Source organism: Dermacentor albipictus, chromosome 4, assembly GCF_038994185.2.
Source record: "Dermacentor albipictus isolate Rhodes 1998 colony chromosome 4, USDA_Dalb.pri_finalv2, whole genome shotgun sequence".
NCBI lineage: Eukaryota > Metazoa > Arthropoda > Arachnida > Ixodida > Ixodidae > Dermacentor > Dermacentor albipictus.
This window is the reverse complement of record NC_091824.1, coordinates 83,418,156-83,441,533: the sequence shown is the minus strand read 5'-3', so window position 1 is coordinate 83,441,533 and position 23,378 is coordinate 83,418,156. Positions and strand designations below refer to the sequence as shown.

Below are 23,378 nucleotides of genomic sequence, written 5' to 3'. Positions count from 1 at the left end.
GGCATGAATGTTCCACTTAATTGCTTCCGAGTTCATTTTGAGGCAAAATCATGGCAAGGTACCTTATTAATCGGGTACCATGGGCGCGAGGAGGTTTTGACGATTTTCTGCGTTCTACGTGGCGTTCCTTTTTGACTATTATTGCAGAAGTTGCCCTCAATCCGAAGTCCTATTCAAAGGTCCAGATCCACTGAGCACCGTGTACCCAGACCTCGGACGTTGACTTACCCGACCGGGAACCTCGTAACCCTCGATGGTAGGCTCGTGGAAACCGAGGTCCACAACTTGACAGACTGGCAGACGATATCACGCCGTTGCCTCTCCGCGACAACGCTCACATAACCATCGTCATCATTTTATTTTTTGCTTTAAACGCGCCAGTAGGGCATTACAAAAGTAAGAGGATTGAGGAGGGGGAGAGGGGGTAAGCAACTTACAATGCTTGACATATCCACTGCCTCATCAGTCTTGCGCCCAATCACTATAGGTCTGGGCCGGGAACTTTCTTCAATAAAGTTTTATTTGTGTTCTTGTGAAATTCTGTAAAAGCAATTTCCATGAGAATGAGGGGAAGGAGTTGACGTTACAATAAAGAGACGTGACAGCCCGGTGCCTATACTTCGAAGTTCATGGGGCACGTTCCCACGTGACAGCATCCAAGGCACTGAGTGAATGTTATATGACATGGTCGTGTGAACACGTTTTGAATTAAATATGCGAAAAAAATTTTAAGACTGTCACCACCGTCCTTCCTCTTCGTCCGCTTCTCTGCTCGCCTGTACAGTGGCCATCGACGGCAATTATCCGAGGCTTCAAACCAAAACAGGCATGAATTTTCCAGTAAGCTGCAAACAAAAATTAAGAAAAAGACGAAAGAACATACAATTAGATGGCATTTACAACGACGTTACAAAAGGTGCGTTTGCGTGCGTGATCATTTGCATCACTGAGAGGGAGAGGAGAGAAAGAAAGAGAAAGCCGACCGGTCGTACTTTGGCCACGGAGCCTATTTATTTATTTATTTATTTATTTATTTATTTATTTATTTATTTATTTATTTATTTATTTATTTATTTATTTATGCAATAGTTCATACTGCAGCTTTACTTTAGGGGGTGGGGGCTATTTTAGGGGTGGGCTATTTTAGGGGTGGGGGGGGAGGTCTAGCTTTATTTTAGCTTTGGGGCTATTACAGGTTGGGCACAGGGTACAAAAGAAGGTGTCATGACAAAAAAGTGCTCCTAATAACTGATGCTAAGCAGACGAGAGTCAGAATATACTGTAAAAGAAGCAAAACGGAAACATGCAACTATGTAATCCACAGTTCTGCAAATAACCTTTATATAGCAAGAGAAGGAATATAGCCAGGCAACTAATTCCGGCACTGACAGGCGACACGATCCGTTAATGATGCAGTGACGGAACTTTAAACCTTCCATAACGCGACGCGTCGATAAAGAAGTCAAGTTTAAAGAAGAAAGAGCAGAAGAGTGAGTGAGTAAAAAACGTTAATGAAAATAAATAAATTACCCGCCGTGGTTGCTCAGTGGCTATGGTGTTAGGTTGCTGAGCACAAGGTCGCGGGATCGAATCCCGGCCACGGCGGCCGCATTTCGATGGGGGCGAAATGCGAAAACACCCGTGTACTTAGATTTGGGTGCACGTTAAAGAACCCCAGGTGGTCGAAATTTCCGGAGTCCTCCACTACGGCGCGCCTCATAATCAGAAAGTGGTTTTGGCACGTAAAAACCCCATATTTTTTAAATAAATAAAATGAGGCACGGTTGTTGGGGTCCCTATTCCTGAGCTTCACTGGCACGAGCGGCTCACTGGGCTTGGCCCAGAAGAGTCAATTGGCTCTCCCGGCCCTCGTCCACAAGTCATGCCTCCCACTCCCTATTCCTCATTAGTGAATTTTCGTGTAATATAGGACTGTATATGTGCGAAGACCTATTGGGGCACTCCCATGCAATGTGTTTTAGTGTGGCTGCGTCTGTGCAACAGGGGCACTCGTCAGTGAGCTTCGTGGGCTGTGTTATGTGTAGGTGGTGCAGGCTGGGTATGTATTCACCTGAATACGACACCAGTCCCTCTCCTGGTGGCTGTTTAAGTTGGAGTGAGGATGGCCGAAACGTCTCCGCTCCTGCCTTTGCTGTCACGAGAATTCGGTGGAAGTGTCGTCGCTGGGCCATGCCGTTGCTGGGACGTTTAATCCTCGAGCAATACGGTCTGCCCTCGTGTTTCCTACCAGTACCTCGTGTGCCGGACACCATATGATAGGGTGGTGCCCTTCTAGTTGATTGCCTAAAATTTTTATCATTGATTGGGGTGCCGTTCCATTTAGAAACAAGTGGCAAGCCGCTTGTGAGTCGGATAATGTGACAACCGAATTGGTTTGGCGCTCGGCGTCCTGAATGGCCAAGGCGATGGCTGCAGCCTCTGCCACGCACGCCGAGGTGGTTTTGAAGGATACCGTTGTTATGTTGTTCTGTCACGTAGAAACTATGGTGAAGGTGTCTGAGCTGGTTCGACTGACATCCGTATAATACACTCCCGGTCCCATGCCTAAACGTTTGTGAAGAATCTTTACCCTTGCTCTGCATTGTTCGGGATAGTACTTGGGGTGCATATTTTTGGGAACTGGGCCCCCGCGATGGGCGATCGAACATTGCGGTCTATCTGTGCCGTTTCCTTTTCGCAGTACTGGGGTCCCAGTGTAAAGCCTAACCTGGCCAATACTTCCCTGCCCTGACTTGAAGTACAAAATCGTACTTTCTATGCATAAAACGTCGCGACTGCGTACTCGTCAAAAGTATTGCGCAGACCCAGTCTCTCGAATCTCTCTGTGCTAGCGCATTCGGCAAGACCAAGGGCGGCTTTGAAGGCTTTTCTGATTATCGTGTTCGCCTGTATTATCCCTGATTCGCTAAAGCTTGATATAGAAAGGCATGTGTGATGCGGCTAATTACGAATGCGTGGCCCAGGCTCATGGTCTCTCCCTCAGTTAGGCCGTCTCTGCTTCTTGCCACACCCTTCAAAAACTAAAAGGGGTTGCAGGAAACGTGGCGAGAAAGAGCGGAAGAAGGCGAAAATTATCAGTCATATCGACGAGAGATAAAGCGTACACATTTCTTTTGGATGGCTGCAAATTGACTCACATGACCATGGCTGTGAGAGCACGAAATAATAGTGGCGCAGTTTATGATATTTTATGGCATTTATCACAGAAATTTTTGCACCTTCTTTTTCTATTCTCAGATATTTCCGTGGTTCTTTCTAAACGCAGAAAACACCAAACATTATTCCAGTAATGAGGAGCCATCGATGTAGAGCTGGCTTTCACTGCATAAACGATATAACAGTGGCGAAGTCGGCTTCCGGGGCGCCAAAATTAAGGCATACCGTCGAGCTATACTCGTGTCACGGGAAAACTGCCAGGAACTGTTCAACAATGGCCTCCAAGATTGCGCACTCCACCAGTTCTTGGAGGCCATGCTCAATGGAATCAGTCTTTTGATGCGGAAGCATTCCTTGGCGAGTGCCCCAGCAAAATTTATCCGTCCCATGACGCCTTATATTTGCAACATAAATGCATAATTGGTGAGGTTAACACATGTAATCGTTATAAGTGCAATAGTAAATGACTGGTAGTGTTTAAAAAAAAACTTCTGATCGGGACTCGAACCATGCATGGACCGCAGGGCGGCAGGCCTGCATGAGCCACATTAGATTCCTGAAAGAAAAAATGACTGGTTAAGTCGCTGTCGCCGCGTCAAGGTCGTAACAAAAAAGCAAATGAAAGAAGTTGGCCACATCCAATTTTCAAGTTGACCCACCCCCAAATTTCGGTTGACCCACCCTAAAGTTCAAGTTTTCCCACCCCTACAATTGGCTTCCCCATGCACTTTCTATGGGGTCCTATGTATCGATCCCTATGGGTACGCATAAATCTGATCATATAAATATTCTCTCACCCATTTTTTTTCTTTTTTTTTCATTTGTTATTTATAGCTTACAAAGCTACCAAACATCTACATTTACACCGTTATAACGATTAAATGTCTTAACTCCGCAAATTGCACATGTACAGATATAGGGCATTATGCTTTTCGTGTGACAGACACATCTTGCTGGGGTGCTCACCAAAGAATGCTCGCACATTAAAACAAAACAAAAAAGGGTGCCTCACAGGCGGGAAACGCATAGTGAATATTTTGTATTAATGTAAATATTGCCATGTTTTTAATGCACTGGCGTCTGAAAGAAAGAAAGAAAGAAAGAAAGAAAGAAAGAAAGAAAGAAAGAAAGAAAGAAAGAAAGAAAGAAAGAAAGAAAGAAAGAAAGAAAGAAAGAAAGAAAGAAAGAAAGAAAGAAAGGACTGCCGAAACCTTGTAATAGATTTCGCAAAGGCTTTTTCATTTCTCTCGTTTTTTTTTCATTATTTTTATGCAGGTCACCAGGCTTTCGTCAGAACAGGTAACACTGCAACCTTTAATCTTCCAGTTTTCTTCCTTTTATTGTTTTTAGTACTTTTATTGTTTTCTTAAGTTTATGCAGTGCATGGGAAAGGTTATTTCAATACATAAGTCACGTAATACACTCTTACCCAGCAACTATATAGACCTACTCGATCATTAACAGGCATTCTGCATAAAATTCTCGAGCGCATCACATATTCGCACATGGCAGAGTTTTCACAGTCTAACTCCATTTGTAGCCTTTGTTAACATGGTTTTCGCAAGTTCTTTTCATGTTTCATGTCATGTTTTGACATAGCTCTTATCATTCACTAAAGAGCTTTGTGCCCATTATGATCTGGGTGCCTACATCGACAGTGTATTTTTCGATTTCCCATCGCCTTCGACTATGGGTCTTACGATTTACCTGTGCTTAAGCTGACTGAACAAAACCTAGATGCAAAAATGCTTCACTGAATATTTTTTTTTATCTTTAATCTGACTCAGTTTCTAAGCCCGAACAGCTGTAATTCTGGACTTTCTATAACGTGTTGCCTGGGTTGCAGCAAGGCTGTGTTCTAGGTCTCCTTCTTAGGGTACATTTATGATCTTCCCAACTGTGTTCTTTCTTCATCAATTAAGTCCTTCGTGGGCGATTGTATGCTCTATAGTAAAATTACTAGTCCTTCTGATTCCAAGAACTCCAGGATGACTTTAACCGCGTAACTTACCGTTCTAATTTGTGCATGCCACTTAACTAAAGTAAATGTAAGGCTATGCATATATATCGTTGTTCTAACACCACCATCAGTGGCGTAGCCAGAAATTTCGTTCGGGGGGAGGTGGGGGGGGGGGGGCTCACATTGCAGCTCGGCCTCCTCCTTATCAAATTTGCCGAGGTATCAGCTACATTAATAATAATTGCATCGCCATTGCCAAAGAAGCTGCAAACGAATTCTTGAACGCTACGCACTGTCAAGACAAATAAAATATGTATTTATTCATAAAATAACATATTAGCATGCCTCGAAAATTATGCTCGAAATAACTGGTATAAATGCTTACATGTTTTCTGTTTATTTAATAAGTAAAGCAAGTATCACACGAACTTCAGAACTATATCAGTTTAAAACCAGCAAAGCAGTGCATGCCGCTGATATGAAAAATGTAAAGCCACGAAATGAGCAAGTTGAGGACAAATATTATAAAGACACTTTGTTAACCTCCCTGCCTTTCTTTCATTTGCATTTCTCTACCTCTGTCATTCAAGAACCTTGTTTACATTTTTGTACATATGCAACAACCAGGGGAAAATCTCAATGACGCTATCCTTTGTTACAATGTATTGCGCAGGAGCAGCTGTCACCGGTCGTGTATTGAGTAATTGCACCAAAATTATAGTAGCAACAGAGAGCGCATACAAAAAACAGGAGTTCTGCAAAATCTATGAAGGTGAGTCAAATGAAAGTAGGCCAATGCGAATATATGACAAACGGGCTACTTCATTAGTTACCCACCGATTGGTTAATAGGAAAAATAATACCAATTCACAAATCTGGAGATGTTCATACACCTGACAACTATCGGCCCATATCTTTAACCTGCATATGTTGTAAAATGCTCGAGCACATAATCACTTCCCACGTGTACAGCCACCTAGAAGCTCACAATTTCTTTTTTTCTAATCAGCATGGTTTTAGGAAGCGATTTTCTTGTGACGCGCAATTGTTCGAACTAACGACTGACTTGCACTTTAACATGGACTGCAACCTTCAAACTGACTGTATCTTTCTTGACTTTTCTAAAGCTTTTGACCGAGTGCCCCACTGTCGCCTAATTTCTAAATTATCTGCCTTACGACTTGATTCTTTAACATTATCCTGGATTCGTAATTTTCTTTCTTTTCGAGAACAGTTTACTGTTGTTAACAATTTCTCTTCCCCGCCTTCTTCTGTTAGCTCTGGTGTGCCACAAGGCAGCGTCCTCGGCCCCTTACTCTTCTTAATCTACATTAACGGCTTACCCACCCAGATTACTTCCTGCATGCGCCTTTTTGCCGATGACTGTATAATCTACCGCCCTATTCACACGACTGACGATCACTTGAAACTTCAAGCAGATCTTAACCTTATCGCTAACTGGTGTAACAAATGGCTCATGACACTAAACTTTACAAAGTCCGAGGTGATGTGCTCCAGCCGAAAATGTGTAAATTCTAAATATTCGTATCATCTTAATAACACTATGCTTTCTCACACTTCATCATATAAGTACCTTGGTGTTGTTCTTACAGAGAATCTTTCATGAACCCCACACATCACTTCTACATGCGCCAAAGCATCACGTTCTCTGGGCTATCTACGACGCAATTTGCGAAATGCCCCGCCAAACATTCGAAAACTCGCTTTCCAAACATTCATTTTGCCACGGTTAGAATTCGCCTCCCCAATTTGGTCCCCTCATCAAAATTACCTAATAAATATGACGGAAATGATACAAAACAGAGCAGCCCGGTTCATATCGCGTAACTACAGTATAAACTCGAGCATTACAAAAATTAAACTAGACCTACTGTTGCCGCCATTAGATATCCGCCGCAACATCGCTCTTCTGTGCTTATTCCACAAATATATTTACACTAATAAACGAACCCGGTTGCAACTACAAATACCCCACTCTTTTTCACGCAGATTACATAATCAGTTCAGTTTCATGCGCATATACGGTAAAACAAATGCATTTAATTCATCGGCACTACCACGTGCCATCCGTCTCTGGAATGGCCTCCCTGATAATATAGCCTCCATATCTAATCTCGACACGTTCCGCTCTCAGTTACTCATGCTTTTCCCATCTAATACCGTTCACGAGAGACCAATCTAGTGTAAGTTATCGTGCATTTTTTGCCATGTTGTATATCATTTTCATAAACGGTATTCCTTTGCTCTATTAACAGTAACAAGTGTTCGTGTGCCTTCATATATTGCTTTGTATTCCTATTGCCTTCAATATTGTGTAACATGTTAATCTTTTGATAGCACTGTTCCTATTGGAAATTTGTACTTTTTATACCTTTTACTGTTTAATGTGCCCCCCTTACTTTATGCCCTTCCATAGGGCCTGTAAGGTTCTTTTGAATAAATAAATAAATAAATAAATAAAAAGTAGTCTCCATGAGCATTTAGACATTTGTCTCACTGACTAACGAGTCGCGTGATTCTCGTCTGACAAAACTCCTTGGGTCGCTGTTTCAAAAAGTCTGTAACTGATTTTTTCACGTCATCGTCCGACACGAATCTGATTCCCCTGAGCTGATTCTTTTTTTTTTCAAATGCTCCAAAATGTGAAAGTTGCAGAGCGACAGGTCTAAGCGATATGGTGGATGTTGCAGCGTTTCCCGCTTGAACTTTCCCAGTTTTGTATAAAGCACATCATCGACGTGGGGACGGGCATTGTCGTGGAGCAAGATGACCCCATTCCTCAATTTTCCACGTCGTTTGTTTTTGATTGCGACACGCAGCCGATCCGACGTTTCACATAGAGAGTTTTAGTTTAGGGGACGCAAGCGGCTTGCGCACGCAACTAGGGGCGACGGCACTGCGCAGGCGCAGGCGCCTGCGTCTGCGTCTGCACATGGGCAGTACCACCCCCCCCCCCCCTTAGTTCTCGCGTGTGCAAGTCGCTTGCGTCCCCTAAACTAAAGCTCTCTGATATCGGAAGCGATTGATAGTCTCTCCCGGTTTAACCAATTCGATCAATAATGGCCCCTGACGATAAAAAAAAAATCAACAACACCTTTCCGGCAGAAATAATTGCCTTTCCTTTCCTTGCGGGTGGTGAGTTCAAATGTTTCCACCGTAAGCTTTGTCGTCGTGTTTCAGGTTCGTATTAGAGGCACCATGATTCGTCCCCGGTCACAATCGCAGACAAAAAGTCGTCACCCTCATTGTGATACCAGATTAGATGAGTCAAGGCAGCGCCGAACCTCTCCGTCTTCTGGTGGAGGTTTAAAATCTTGGGCATTCATTGCGCAAACAAGAGCTGATAACCGAGATGTTTATGAATTATGGTGTGACCCGAACCGTGACTGATATTCACACGCCCTGCTAATTCATCGATGCTTATCATCCGTTGTTGTCTAATCAGCCTTTGCAATTGTGTTGGGTACGATTGCACGGTGGCTTTGGCCCGGTCTTGGATCGTCTTTGCAACTTTCACGTCCTTCTTTGAACCATTTCCTCCAACGATTCATAGTGGCCAATGAAATTCAATGTTCAACGTACACGGCAGCCATACGGCGACTAAATTCTTTTTGGGAAACATCTTCAGCTGTCAAAAACCTCACGACAGCACGCTGTTCTATTTTTGGAGTGTCTATTATGCCACGCAATCATGTTCAACCCACTCTATGAGAGCATTAAAGAGCCTTTATCCTCACACCTGCGTGTCACTTTTGTAAATGAGAGATGCCTCTGTGCTATGCGCATGCTTCGAACATAATGAACCGAACCATTCGTGCGCGGGGTGGGTTGGATCACTTTCATTTGACTCACCCTCGTGCATTAGAAATGCGAAGATAGAAAGGAATATACAAATGCGAAGATACAGCTTCATAAAGGGCAAGAAAGTGTCACTGGAAACAAAGTTCACTGCACGTATACACAAAACTTCGCAACAAGATATCTAAATATAAGTCTTTAATAAATCTACTAATTTAAGAAAAAGTCGCTGTATATAATGGGTCAAACCAGGGAAACAAATATGTTGCGCAACCACAAATTCACAGATCGCAGCTCCCCTCCCTCCACTCCCCCTGATGTATCGCGCGCGACTGGAGGCGGCGCGCTTTCTCCTCGCTTTTCTCCCTTGTGCACACAAGACTGAGCTACCATCGTCGGCTCGCCCATGCCACCCCCCCATACTCTTTCACTCGCACATACAGCATGCGGCGCGCGGTCACGATGTTATGGCCCTTGTATTTTATACGGAACATGAGGGTGACGGCGACGGCAAGAATGCGCCTGGACGAGTGTCTATATAACTTCTATCGCAATAATATAATAAGAGTATCCGGCAGCTAAGGCGTCCCGTGGCCCATTATAGTTTCCGCAAAAGGAGAAGTAGCAAAATCGACCTTTCACCATGCTAGAATTTGCAGCGCCGCAACAATGTCTTTTCTTCTTTCGTGGGACGGAGGCACGGAAATGAAAAAAACGCAAGCATGTTGGCCACGAGGGTATGCCTACTTTGGGCACCTGATGTGGCTACCGAAAGAATGTTGAAGAAAACGTGAGACGCTTGGTGTACACAGAACCATACGCATACTGCTCGGTATCTTACACCGTCGAGACAAAATTTTCCGGAGAGGTTGCGCTCAAGCGAACGCGTTGCAGTCCGTCGAGTCCCCGCAGTGATGGCGGCGAGTGACAATGCATTTTCTTTTTCTCGTCTGCTAGCCAGAACGTCCAAAACTCTGCCAGGCGAAAATCCACTTGGCCAGAAAAAAAAAAAAACGGACGTGCATCGAAGTGCGCCGCGTGGTGGTCGGTGCAACACGAGAAAAACGCATGCGCTCTGGCTGGTTCCGGCAGTCCGCGGGTAGCGAGAAAAAAGAAAAAAATATTGAAGAGGCTCAATGTGTCCTCGCGTATAAAAGTCAAAATACCAAATAAATAGGAACGTAGTTACCTTTGCTGGTTTTGGTGTCTCGACCTGAATGCCTTGGCGCAGGTGAAAAAGAATGTTGATTATGGAAAAACTTTATTTCTCTATATCTCAGAGAGATTGGCGGTGGGCCGGTGTCTTCATGTTTTGAGTCCTGGCCGCTTCACAAGGTCGTAGCCCCTATTCCAGGGCACCGCTGAGTCTTGCTGCCTCGCAGGCGTGCTGCACAATTGCCCGTTGGGCTGCGAGCTCGCTGCTGGTGAGCAGACCCTCCCATTGTTCCGCACTTGGGTTATTTACTTTGTGGAATGCGAAATTACGCTTGCATTCCCACGTGATGTGGTATAACGTGGGGGTTGTTCCGCACCACGGACATGTATCCCTGTACTGGGTAGGGAACATGTTGTGTAATGTGTGCAGGTTGAAGAACGTACCTGCTTGCAGTCTTCGCCAGCTTACTGCCTCATGTTGTGTGAGCGATGTGTGGGGTGGGGGGTATTTAAGTCTCCTTCCTCTGTAGTGGCTAAGTATTTCTGCATACGTCAGCTCCACCGTTAAGGGGGCCTCTAGGGTTTCCGACTGCCCTGCTCGGTGCGTGAGTTCGCGAACTAGGCGGTCCACCCTTGAGTTGCCCTCTATCCCGGTGTGTGCCGGTATCCAGAAGATCCTATGTTTTATCTTTTTGTTAGGAGGCTCTGTTTTGAGGAGGATTCTCAGTGCTTCCTTACAAACTCTGCCTTGTGTGTAGTTCCTGCATGTTTCTTTGGAGTCCGTTAGAATTATCAGAGATTTGTTCCTGCGGTAACCTTCAGCCGCCGCTAGAGCTACGGCGACTTCCTCCCCCTCCGTTACCGTGCAGTTTCTCAAGGTCGCGAAGCTAATTGGTTCTCCCGTGTGGTTTACCACTGCTGCCGCGACTCTAAACATTCTAGTGTTGCGGTTCCATGGGTATACGGCCGCGTCTGTGTATACTGTGTTTTCTAGTGCGGCTAGGTTTCGTTGCACGAAATCTGCTCGTGCCTGCCTTCTGGCGGCGTGGAGATTCGGGTCCATGTTCCTCGGTAGGGGGCTAACCTCCAGTGTCTGGCGAACGTTGTCTGGGATGCTAGCAGCCCGAACCTCTATTCCGTCTGTGTTATGCCCTATTCTTTTTAGGAGCTTGCGGCCAGTGGCAGTCTGCTGGAGCCTGGCGATCTGTGCAACGAGCATGCGCTTCCGCGAGTTCTTCGAAGGTGTTGCTTAGGCCCATCTGTAACAGTTTATCGTTGGGCGTGTTTCTAGGCAGATGTAGCGCCGTCTTATACGCTTTCCTTAGTAGCTTTCCGTCTGTTCTTTTTCGTGCTTGGTCATGTTGTAGCACGGGAGCGAGTACGTGACTTTGCTGACCACTAGGCTTCTGACCAGCTTGATTGTGTCTTCTTCTCTCATTCCTCTTCTTCTTTGAGACACCCTCGTTATCATTCGGCTTACTTGTTCTGTCGATTTTTTTTAGTAAGCTGATTGTGTGGCTGCATTTCTTGCTTCCTTGAATCCACATGCCTAGGACGCGTATCATGCTCCTTCAGGTATGTTTTGTCCCTCTAGTTTTACTATTAGTTCTTCCTTCCTTGGTGGGGTTTCTTCCCACTCTCAGGATTTCTGATTATTCGGTGGAGCACGCCAGGCCCCTTTCTCTGATGTATTCTTCCGCGCACTCGGCCGCTTCCTGCAATCTTTCTTGCTTCTGTCCCAGGGAGCCTCGATTGACCCAGACCGTGATGTCGTCAGCATATATTGCATGCTGGATGCCATCAATCTTGCTGAGTCTTCGAGCCAATCCGATCATTGCGATGTTGAAGAGTATTGGTGAGATCACGGAGCCCTGCGGCGTGCCTTTGCGTGGGGTGGTAAAGACGTCACTTCGCAGATCCCCCAATCACACCGTTGCCGTGCGTTTGGCCAGAAAGGCCCTCACGTAGTCGTGGATTCTCTTGCCGCAGTTGGCGTTGTTCAGTCCTTCCATGATGGCTTCGTGGCTAACGTTGTCGAAGTTGATATCTAGCGCCATGATAACGTTTTCGCCTGCTCTGGGTGACGTGTTTATGATTTCTTCTTTTATCTGTAGCAGGAAGTCCTGTGTTGACAGGTTCACCCGGAAGCCAAACATGCTGTGCGGGTATCGCTCCTTGTCCTCCAGGTGGTGTTGGATTCTTCTGGTGACTATCCTTTCGTAGAGTTTACCGAGGCACGAGGTGAGGGAGATGGGCCTCAGGTTTTCAATCTGAAGCTCTTTGCCGGGTTTAGGTATCATCACCACGACAGCGTGCTTCCATTCCTTCGGTATCATGCCCTCTGCCCACAGTGTGTTGAGGTATGCTGTGGGCTGATCTATCGCCTCGTCGCTGAGGTTGCGTATTAGGGAGTTTCTGATCTTGTCGGCGCCCGCGGCTGTGTTTTTGGTTGTCGCTCTAATTGCCGCGTAAACTTCCTCTCTTGTAATCGGTCTGTCCATGTGGGGGTTCTCTGTCCCCGGATACTCCCCGTCGTAGCCTTTGGGATTGTCTTTGCCGTAACATTTTACACGCACTGCCTCCAATAGTTCCTCGTCGGAGCCTTCGTGCTGGTGGACCAGTTTCTGGATTGCTTTGCCGCTTTCTGTTTTCGTTTTGGTTGGGTTCATGAGGGCTTTTAGTATGCACCACGTCTTGGCTGTGCTGAGCGTGCCGTTCAGTGAGCTGCAGAACTGCTGCCACCCTTGCCTGGCCAGTTGTGTTGCGTACTCTTCTGCCTTCTTTGTGATCTCTGCTATCTTCTTCGTGAGTTTCCTGTTTAGCTTTTGTCTTTTCCAGCGTTTTGTGAGCCCGCATATTGCCTCCCATAGCCCGAGTAGCCGCCAGTCCACCTCCGGTGTTTGTTCTGTTCTATTTCCTGTGTGTAGAGTTCTCGTATCTGTTTTAGTTGTTGGCTCCATTCCTCTATCGAGGTGATATCGATGTTGGGGCACCCTGTACATGTGTTTAGAAAAAGTCTGTTTAAACAAGAGACGATACGAAGACTGAGTCACACATCACGGCACTCTTTTCTGTGAGATGACGCCACAAATGAACCACCACAACGCTTCGGCTCATCGGACCTTGCTGCGTACTTTGTCAACTTGTGTGATAGTGTGTTGATTTGGCTTGTCTCGTTGTATGGTCCGATGTACGACTTTAGAAAAGTCAGTGCACATTAGGCGTCAAACGGTTATGACAACATTTTAAACCCGCAATGTTCCAGAATTGAAAATCTAAAGCACGACTTTGGAAATGTCAGTGCACGTTTCGTATCGAAAGTTTATGAGAACTTTATACCCATAAAGTTTCAGAATTGAAATCCATGCGATCCGTAGATTCCGCGGCCACCGCGAGATGCCGCGATGAGCCCGCTCACCATCAAAACGCTCTTTAAGCTGTGCTCGACTGCGGCTCCTTGCTTTACGATATGTGACACCCGGTGCATGGGCGTTGCCGTGAAATCCAGCCCGATTTCGCCGTGTTCGCGCTGAAATGTCTTTTCGAGCATTTAAAAGGACATTCTAGACAAAATGCAGCATGATTTCCGGCGCCGGGGGTTGTTCTGGTCGGCGGCATATGACAGCACGAAAAAGTTTCGGAAGGTGGGCTAAAGCCCCATAAGCCACTTCTCCCCCCCCCCCTTCCCCGGCTACGCCCCTCACTACCATGCATGCATACTACTTTATTAATGATGCTCCTGTGTCGTCAGTCACCTTCTGCGAGCATCTCGGTCTTCACATAACAAATAACCGCTCTTGGCATGGATATTTTGACTATGTAACTAATAATGCATGACCGCATGCTTGAATACTTGCATCGTAATTTTAGCTGCGCCACATCCTCTCCAAAATTAACTCTTTACAAAGTACTGGTTCACTCAGAATCGCAGTATACGCCTCAGCCAATTGGGATCCGTCCCAGTCTGCTATTTTTCGCTTAGGAAAGTCGGTGGGCCACGATAATAGGAGCCAAACCATTGTGCACTAATGCGGTGCAATGCTGACTGCTACAAAGCTTAGGTCACGGACAGTACCAGTGTGCGGTAGATTTTTTTCTCTCGTTATTTTGTCTCACCTGTTATATTTTACCATTCTTCAAACTCCGTATACCCAAAGTTAAGGAAAGAACAAAAAACATTATGTGAGAAAGTCACACAGAACGCCTGACAATTTCCTGACAACACTTCCCTTCTATTTTTCTTTTTTTGCATATGCTTATCGTGAGACAAGAAAACAGTATTACTGTTTCTTGTAATAAAACATTAAACAGTTTCTTTAAACAGTATTACTGCTTAAACTGTGTTTTGTAGCTTCTGAATGCAAGACACTCTCATTGCCGCTGCAAGCCGGCAACAGTCACATAAGCCGGTTTTCTTATACTGTAATATTATGACGGGGATGAGAACAAGAATAAACAGTGATTATACGCCAAATGTTATCGCCATTTCCTAACTCTCAAATCTTCCAGTGACATATGCCCTGTATAACTTCTGTGCGTGATTTTTAGTGTGCGGATGCTTACGGAAACGTTAAACATGACCAAGTCAATCTTTTAGGATAACGCGCGCCCACCGCCTCTTCCCTTTTAGCGCTTCTTCATTTATGCTAATTACATGATTAATAACAATTCTGCAGTTTAAAAGTATGACCATGCTAAGGAACTCGAAATGCAGGGAAGAAGTGGTTAATAATACCACGATATCCTAGCTGGCTTTCCTGCATTAATCGCCGACATCGGCGGTATTCCAATGGTACAATCCCGCCAGCGACGGAGTACCGGTGAGCCACGTATAGTCTAGGAACTTTCGCAGGTCATCTGACTCAGGACATTACGACGTCCAGCGGATATCCCGCTGAAACGGACAGTATGCCATGGAAATAAAAAATAAATAAAAAGCAGCCGACTGCAGGTCCTACAGACGTCGCTGCAGACGCCAAGTTCCTCGAGCGGCCACGATCGCGCGGCAATTTTGCGTTTCTTCGCGGGCTTCTTTCGCGCTCGGAAAATCACTCTTACGCAGCACGTATTGGGCAACAGAAAGCTGTATCGGGAGTTTTTCCATGTTGCTCTACAATTTTCTGACATCTTTCATCTAATTATAACATTTGAGAATATGATTCATTAATTAAGACTAATTATGCAATTAGGCGGAGTGCAAAAAGTAATCTGAGTATCTCCACGCGACGGCAAACAACATTACCTTGGTTCTGTCCAGCTACGTGGCGTTTGCATATTTTTAAAATCTTGGTGCATGACAGTTGGGACTCCCTGTACATGTGTTTAGAAAAAGTTTATTTAAACAAGAGACGATACGGACACTGAGTCACAATCACGGCACAATTCCACCAGGACGATAACGTATACAAGAAAAGGAGGATTGTATACACGGCAAGTTCTCAAAGTAGTGTCCGGGTCCTCACTCACTAACATATAACATAGACCCACAGAAAAGTATAGTTAAACATAAACTAATTGTCACATGTATAACATGTACAACGCCCAGCATGAAATGTCAGCCGCGTGCTAAGAACAGTACATTGCTTCCGCATAGAAGAATGGAAGTGCACTGGGAAGTTCCCTTGTTCAAGGTCCTACATAAAATGTTTCCCAGTAAATGCAGGGACACATGCCCATGGTGTGGGGCCATCCCAACACTATATCACATCACATGGGAGTGCAGAAATAACTCTTTACACAACAACAACAAAAAAAAACAATGCGGAGCAGTGGGAGGACCTTTCTCACCAGCGGGGTGCTCACAGTCCAAAAAGGATAGGTGCAACACGCTCTCAAAGTGACCAGGCTCAGCGGTGCTCTGGAATAGGGGCGCCGACCACTCAAGACGACGGAGACTTCAGTAAAACATGAAGACATCTGTTAGCCGCTGAAAGCTGTAAATAGAGCATTAAAGTTTTTCCTTCCTTCCTTCCCTTCAAGAACTTCCGCATGGCAAAGGTGGGATATGTAACTAAATGCAGTTTTCAATTTCAATGCTATCAGAAAATACACAACGTACGGTGTATACATGAGATAGAGACGTTATAGCTTTGTGTTATAATTTGAACATGTCAGAAAACATGTTTCTGTTTCTAGGAAACTAAAAGACCGAACCTATGGGAGGTCGACTATATTCATATGTGACGGCCGGAAAAAGTCCGGGTGCGATGTCCTGGGACGTCACTAGTAGCAGAACCAAAATTTTATGTAAATTTATAAAGAACGCCCGTCTGGGAAGCAGACACACAGCAGCCTGACAGGCCGTGTTCTGGTATAAGTTCATAGAAAATATTTCGCACGCTGATTGCACATTCCAGTCCATGTCCACCATGACACGTTTTGCGGACCTTGCCGACTAGCCATGACGTAGCTGCGAGGTCTACTGGACGTTTTCATTTAAGTGTGGGTCGTATGGATCTTTCAGGGACGTCGATGAGACGTTTTGTGTCATCTGCGGACTTGCAAGCGGAATATGCAAGTGTCGCTGCACAATACGCCGTTGTGAAGAGACAAGTAAAGCTACATATCACAGTGTATAAACATTTTATTGCTTCAGTGAGACCGAACAAAGTATAATGTCCCCGTAGTGTCTGCTGTCGGATAGCGTATAGTAATTAGCAGCCAGAAATTCTTCAGAAAAAGAATGGACTAGTGGAATTTAACTGATGCAGACAATCACTTGCTGGAAAAAAAAAATTCAATGTTGACTCGCTAAGCATTTCACGTTGACGGTCTTTCCACCACAAGGACTACATAACTGCTAAGTGCGACGGCGAGAAAACATCAAGTTGAGGCGTTCAGGTCAATGAACGCCAAGCACGCAGCTTAAAAAACGCGCCGCAGCGCGAAAAGCATTTTGCAAAGCATGTCGGTACCCTCCGTGCTCGACTGTTTGACGCGTCAGTGCGATCGAAATAAGTGGCTCACGTGTGTCTGGAGGCGACGAACGCTTTCAATGGAGAAATTCCGGCGAGGTAGGGAAGCGCGTTAATTTGTAGCGCCAGAACAGAATGCGCACAGAGATAGTGAAGCAGTGTATGTACTCTTGTAAAGCGCAAAGCGCGACCGCCGATACGCGCAATACGCGCATTCGAGCGCTCGGTACCGGTGGCGCCTCCGGACGGCGAGTGCGGTTCAGAGATGGCAGCACCGTCGCATCGAACAACCGCAGAAAGCTCGGCAGTTAGGCCTATTAAGTGTGTGTGTGTGTGCATGTACTGTTCTGCTTGTTTATGTGCGACGAGAAACGCCAGCCAGATGCCCGATAACACCTGAGCCGTGTGTGATTGCGTCGGATGTGACTCGTGCGACGGCGTGCTGTCGTGCAGCGCGGACGCACAATGCGGATCCTGAAGTGATTCATCCCCGGCGAGCGATATCTCCCGGCCGCGGCTGGAATTGACAGAAAAATCAAGATGGCCTCCGAGACTCCTCTGCCTCCGGCTGCTGCGCCGGACACCGATTCGGTGGTTGTGTATAGCACGAACGCGCTGGAAGAACGGGAGATCACCGGTACGTGTCCCTGTGCTGTCACGCCCATCGCTCACGATCGCGTCTCGCTGGCGCCCGGACGCCTGTCGAGAATCCGGAAACGCCTTCCTCCTATTGGAGAGCTGTCCCTGCGGCCTCTGCATGGGACTGATTGCTGTTGGCGCTCGTAACTCGCCGGCTTGAATCATTCGTGACCCCCCTCCCCTTACGCCTATGACACCCAGTGCTTTAGTAGGCCGCAGGTTGTAGCCGCTCACCAGACGCGGGTTTCGAAGCTTCCTGCAGAGCCGCATTCCGCGACTGGTTAAATAGGGCATTCGAAGTCACGGGCACGGTCGCGGCTCTGATGCAAGCACGGCGGGGATCCTATCGTCTGACCTGCCGATCAGATGCAACTTCCCTTGTTGCTGACACCTCCCTATTCGTAATGCCGGGGAGCGCGGTTTCTGTTGGCGAAACACGGGACAGATCGCTTAAGCACCAAAAGTCCCGTAAGCCTATGCGATTGCTAGGCACGGACGTGTCAAAATACTTCGCTTCGAGTGCGTAAATAATTGCTTCTTGTTTTTGAAACCCTCTCCCTCTGCTGATCAAGCCACGTTTCGGAGAGCAGGCTGGAAATAAATAATGCACGTGATTGGACTTCGTCTTTCTGGGAATCAATGCACCTGTGGAACTTTATCCTTCCTTCATGCGCTTCGCAGTGCAGCCGCATTCCGTAGGCCAAGTGCTTTGACACTAAAGAGGCTGGGCCGACAGTGTCGCATTTGCGATAGACTTTGCCGATAACTGGTGCATTTGAGGATGCTGGAGGACACAATTGTTGCGATATCCAATTCTTGCAGCCGAGACATATTTATCAGAGCACAGAATTCTCAAGCTGTGCGATTTCGAGGGCTCCGTGAAACCAAATCGTTCTGCTATGCCAATAGTACACAGCGTCGCGTACATTTATTCCGCATTGAAACAGACGTTCATAACGTAAAAGGATTGCTTTAGCTTACGCTTGTTGTCGTTTCAGCCATTATCTCACAGTTATAATATATTTTGGAGGATGGTGACGCCAGGTATGTTTCAAGGCACCCCTTGCATGCAATGTTGGGTAATGAACAGATAAGCCACTTAAGAAAGAGCTGCAACTTGCCTGCTGTCGAAGTTGTGACTTCACCAGTTAAAGTACTTCATTCCATATCCTTCCTTCACTTATGCTGTTACTTTTCTCTCATTGCAGTCACAGAGCGGGCACCCAAGCCCAAGCCACCTCCAATTGATGTGAGTATACCGGAGTTGTAGGCATACCCATACTTGTGGTGCCTCTCCTTTCAGTGGCAGTGTAGCTTTCGAAGTTTACTGTACCTGTGGCCTCTGAAATCTTTTTTTATTATTATTATTATGCTGCTTGCTTTTTTTTCCACAGAATGGCCTATAAAAATGAGATTTCCCAAACCGTATGCATATAGCACAATTAGTAATGTTAAAGTCGACTTCTTGCCAGCATGCATAGTATTTCATTCTTCAATGCTCTGAGCAGCACCTAGTACAATAATGATGCTCGTCAACGCCGTTCTTTGGTTGAGTCATCCATATTAGCATAGAGACCTTGACATTTACTTCAGGAGAAACGTTTGCTGCCACAGGATACATTTTAAAGCTACTCTATGAATTGAAAGACATCCATTTTTATTAGTAGCATCCAGTATAATTATGGCTAAACCAGACTTTGTTGCTTGAAATTGACTGATAATGCTCTGCAGTGTAGCGAGAAGCTGCACTGGCAACACTTAATGAAGAACCAGTTATAGTGCTCAGCAATTGAAACACGGTACTCTAACAGCATGAGAGCCTGTGCTTTTTGCATCACCAGAGAGCTCTGGGTGAATGATAGTAGACCAAGTGCAGTAGGCTCTCACCTTCATCGTGTACCACAATTATTTAGCTTGATGTCCCCAGTGCTAAGCAGTGGCACAAAAAGCACTGCAAGCCATGTGCCCCAGGTATCATTTTAATCGTTGAAAACTGTGCACGCAGAAGGAAAACACATAATGTTTTTATGTGTTAATTATACTCATACACATCATGTCGTCGTCTTCAAATTATATTTTGCATATTATTTACAATTCATAGCCTCATAAATACATTCTTCACTCAGAATAAATTGTGTGTTAATGTGTGGCACTGCCATCATCTTTAACTGCTGCACATTATCCAACATTGGTGCAGTGTTGCTAGTCTTCAAAGCAATGCATTTAGCACAGCAACAGCCCTTACTCACTTGGCAGCCTGTAACTGTCACTTGCAACCAGTATTCAACAATAAAGTGGACTTATGTCCTCTTCTTCAAGCGTGCCTAACAAATCATAATGTAAATCATGCCCTTTTCTATGCTTAAGGTGCACTTGTGTATTGATAGATATGTACGGTTTCCACCACTGCTGTCTACAGTGTGGCACTGTAAGGAAAATAAGGTGTAATGTCACTGCAGTCTCTAAATTCAAGATGTGGTACTCGAGTACACGTCGTTTGCTGATTTGTATGGCATTCCTCAAGCTCTATCACTGTCGCGGAAACATTAAATTTGCCCTCAAATATATTATTCTTCATTTAGCACAGCATTCTATCATTCTGAACAGAAATGACAGAGACTGCACACATTGTTACGGAACTAATACAGCTAATATGTGTAAAATTCTGACTCACTTGTGTAGTAGCATGTATAAGGTCCATCAACTCACAATGTCATTGTATATCAGTACTCCTTAAAGCACTGTTGCTGCTCTGAAAGAAAGGGGGAAGAAATTATTTATTTCTGATGTAGAATTTTAACCCAGAATAGCAGATACTGATATGTGTCTGCTACCACCACATCGTGAGGATGTTTAGAAACAAGTTTCATATGCAAACAGGTTTTCTGTGTGCAAATCATTTTGTCGACATCCACAAAATAAGGTTCCAAATAGTATCTGCATAGCACTACTTTGTAGCACATTCTCCACCCCATGCATGTGCGTAGTACTTCGTTGGAACAAACCAAAGGAGTGGACAGTCTTGAGTAATGAGATAAAAACGGACCAAACCATTCATGTTTCATCTTTTACAGAACTTATAATGAGCACTTTTCTTTCCACAACAAAATTAGGCTAGAGCTAAAGGCTACTAAGATTACTGAGGGCTTTGAGTCATTTCGCGTTCATACCTTCACTAATGTACAAGAGATTTGTAACTGTTGTGCGCATTGCTGCATACAAAAAGAAGTGTACACAAGGGACATAACTGTGAGGTTAGTCAGCTGATTGCACATACTACATGCAAGAGCACATTAACGCAACAATACAGTTTACACGAACATATTTTAAAGGTGAAAATATTCAGCTTAAAATCGATTTCGGAAGTTTGATAGAAAGATGGCTTCTGAAATGCACGACATTCACAAATATTCAACTTGGATGCTATTTGAGGAAGAATATAATTGAAAGGACATTCTGTATTGCATTTGAGGAAACAGGACACCTCTAGACCGGACCTGGAGACAAGATTCTGCCACGTTGTCTTTTTTTTTTTGTCTGCACTACAGAGAACCAATAAGTAGGTGGCGCAAGCCATGTTGCAGCATCAAAGGCAGTTTCTGAAGTGCATGCCGTGCACAAATATTCAACTCAGATACAACTCAAGGGACAATTTAATTGAAAGCGCATTCTGTATTGCAATTGAGGAAATGGGGCACCTCTTGAACAGACTTGGGAGACAAAATTCTATCACTTAAAACTCTTTTATTTGAAGTATTCAGAGTGCCAGTAAGCAAGCGTGGTGAGCCACGTTGCAGCATCAAAGACTGGCATGCGAGGCAGCCTCTGAAATACATTACATGTAGAAATATTCAATTCTAATGTTCTTCAAAGAAGAATTTGATTTAAAGGGCATTCTGTATTCCAGTTGAGGAAATGGGACACCTCTATAACAGACTTGGAGACACAATTCTGTCACTTTATAACTTTTTGTTAGAGGTACAGAGCACCAATTACCAAGTGTGGCAAGCCATGTCACTGCTTCAGACTGGCCTCCAAGGAAGTGAATTTGCTGCAGCTACCATAATTTTAAACAATGCATCTACACCTGATGCAGTAGCTCAGAGGCTATGGCATTTCTGCTGCTGCACACAATATTGTATACTTCCCAGCCATGATGACCACAGTCCGATGGGTGTAGAAAGTGAAAACATTTGTATACATTTATTGAGGTGCACGATGAAGTACACCAGGGGTCAAAATTAGTCCAGATGCTATCTCATGTGGCCCTCTATGCAGCTTTTGGACTCCATACTTTGTATTACGCATGTTTGACAGCACAGTGCCTGTACATTGTCTGATGTAGTTTCATGTAAGGCATGTGAGTGCATTGCAAGCACCCTACAACTGCCTGGGTCCCATTTAGAATAAAAGAAAAACACAAAATGCCAAAATGAATTTACACATGACCTCAGGGCCTAGGCAATAAATTAATTCGCAAAGCCAGTTGATTCTTGCCAAGTCAGAGAGGTTTGAGTAGACAGGCTTGGTGTTCAATGTTCACTATTCTTTATATGGGCTTCGTGGTGTGTACCATAAAGAGAGAGTCCTCGGAGGGTTCTTTTGAATTGTCTGTTGTCATGCGTTATAGCAGGTTCCTACCTCCATCAAATAATTGTGTGTGGCTGTGTTTTTACTGTGGTGAAATCAAGTTGTCTGATAGCTTGCTTCATTTCGACCTTTCTAACTTCATCCAGGAATTTAGATGCACATTCTTTCCCTGACAGCTCTGTCAGTTGTGCACAGGTGGTGGTGTCATTTCATGCATGTTTCTGTTATGGCTTCTTTTTTACTGTAGCAAAGTTATTTCCAGTTTTTCTGCTCTCATGGTTTTTTTTGTTACATTTTTAACACTAGTTAAGGCAGGTCACTGTTGCAAATGCACTTTCTATTCCACTTGTGCAGAATATGGAAGGTAGCTAAATAACTATAAATTTTCTGCACCGTATAACATATTTTTACAGTTCCAGATAAGGCACTCTTAAAGCAGACGGCAGCTGTCTCAACCTTGAGGGCAATTTCCTCCTTTCTTGGAGAAATTTCAGTTGCTATAGCACTAGCTTATACATATTCTTCAAGCTCTTTCTTCTTTTTTTATGTAGTCTGACATCATGAACCTTAAGCGAAAAGGCACGGGCAGTGTTCTGTGACATTTAAATACATTATGTCCCAATGGAGCAGTGCTTACGTTGACCCTTGTTTTCTTTTCTATCAAAGGAAGAACTGTCGAATAAGGGCCTCAGTCACTGCATGAAACAGTGACAGATGCAATTAGTAACTACAAATGTATGTTTCCAGCTTTAGTTCCATGCATGAAGCACTGGAAAGGAAGTTGATAAGTGAACATTGGGCAACGCAGTAGTCTTGCAGCACTCATAGATTATAGTCTAGTTGAGGGCTAAGGGAAGCTGGGTAGCATAACTCATGGTCTGTTACAGTTATAGGAGGAGCACCGAGGGAAGGGAAATGCAGTTGTAAGCAGCAGATGATTAGATGGTGTGGTTACATGGTCGGTCTAGTTGACGCAGTGTTGTAGTATTGGGAGATCTCTGAGGTATGACTTCATCCTGACAGTGGTGGTTCTCCTAGGCAGCTGGTAAATGTCCTTGTCATTGGCATCAGTATTATTTTGCAGTGAATGCAGAAGTGCAATTCAGGCATTCTATGAACAGTTT

General features: G+C 44.9%; 1 protein-coding gene across 9 annotated transcripts in view; it reads left to right on the top strand.

Annotated features, from left to right (window-relative positions):
* The first annotated feature begins 17,291 nt into the window (after positions 1 to 17,291).
* The window catches only part of LOC135901177 (phosphatidylinositol 4-phosphate 5-kinase type-1 alpha-like), a 93,035-nt gene continuing 86,948 nt past the window's right edge, over positions 17,292 to 23,378 (top strand). For 2 of the 9 annotated variants that reach the window (XR_011513976.1, XM_070537213.1), the window contains exons 1-2: positions 17,983 to 18,132; positions 18,873 to 18,913. Coding sequence is in view for 8 of the 9 variants with exons in the window: in XM_070537213.1 (XP_070393314.1) it covers positions 17,988 to 18,132; positions 18,873 to 18,913 (186 nt within the window). In the remaining variant the exon portion in view is untranslated. Of the gene's footprint in view, positions 17,663 to 17,969; positions 18,133 to 18,872; positions 18,914 to 23,378 lie in introns of those variants that run through there. The other 7 variants (XM_065430859.2, XM_070537215.1, XM_070537212.1 and 4 more) reach the window with 7 other exon arrangements.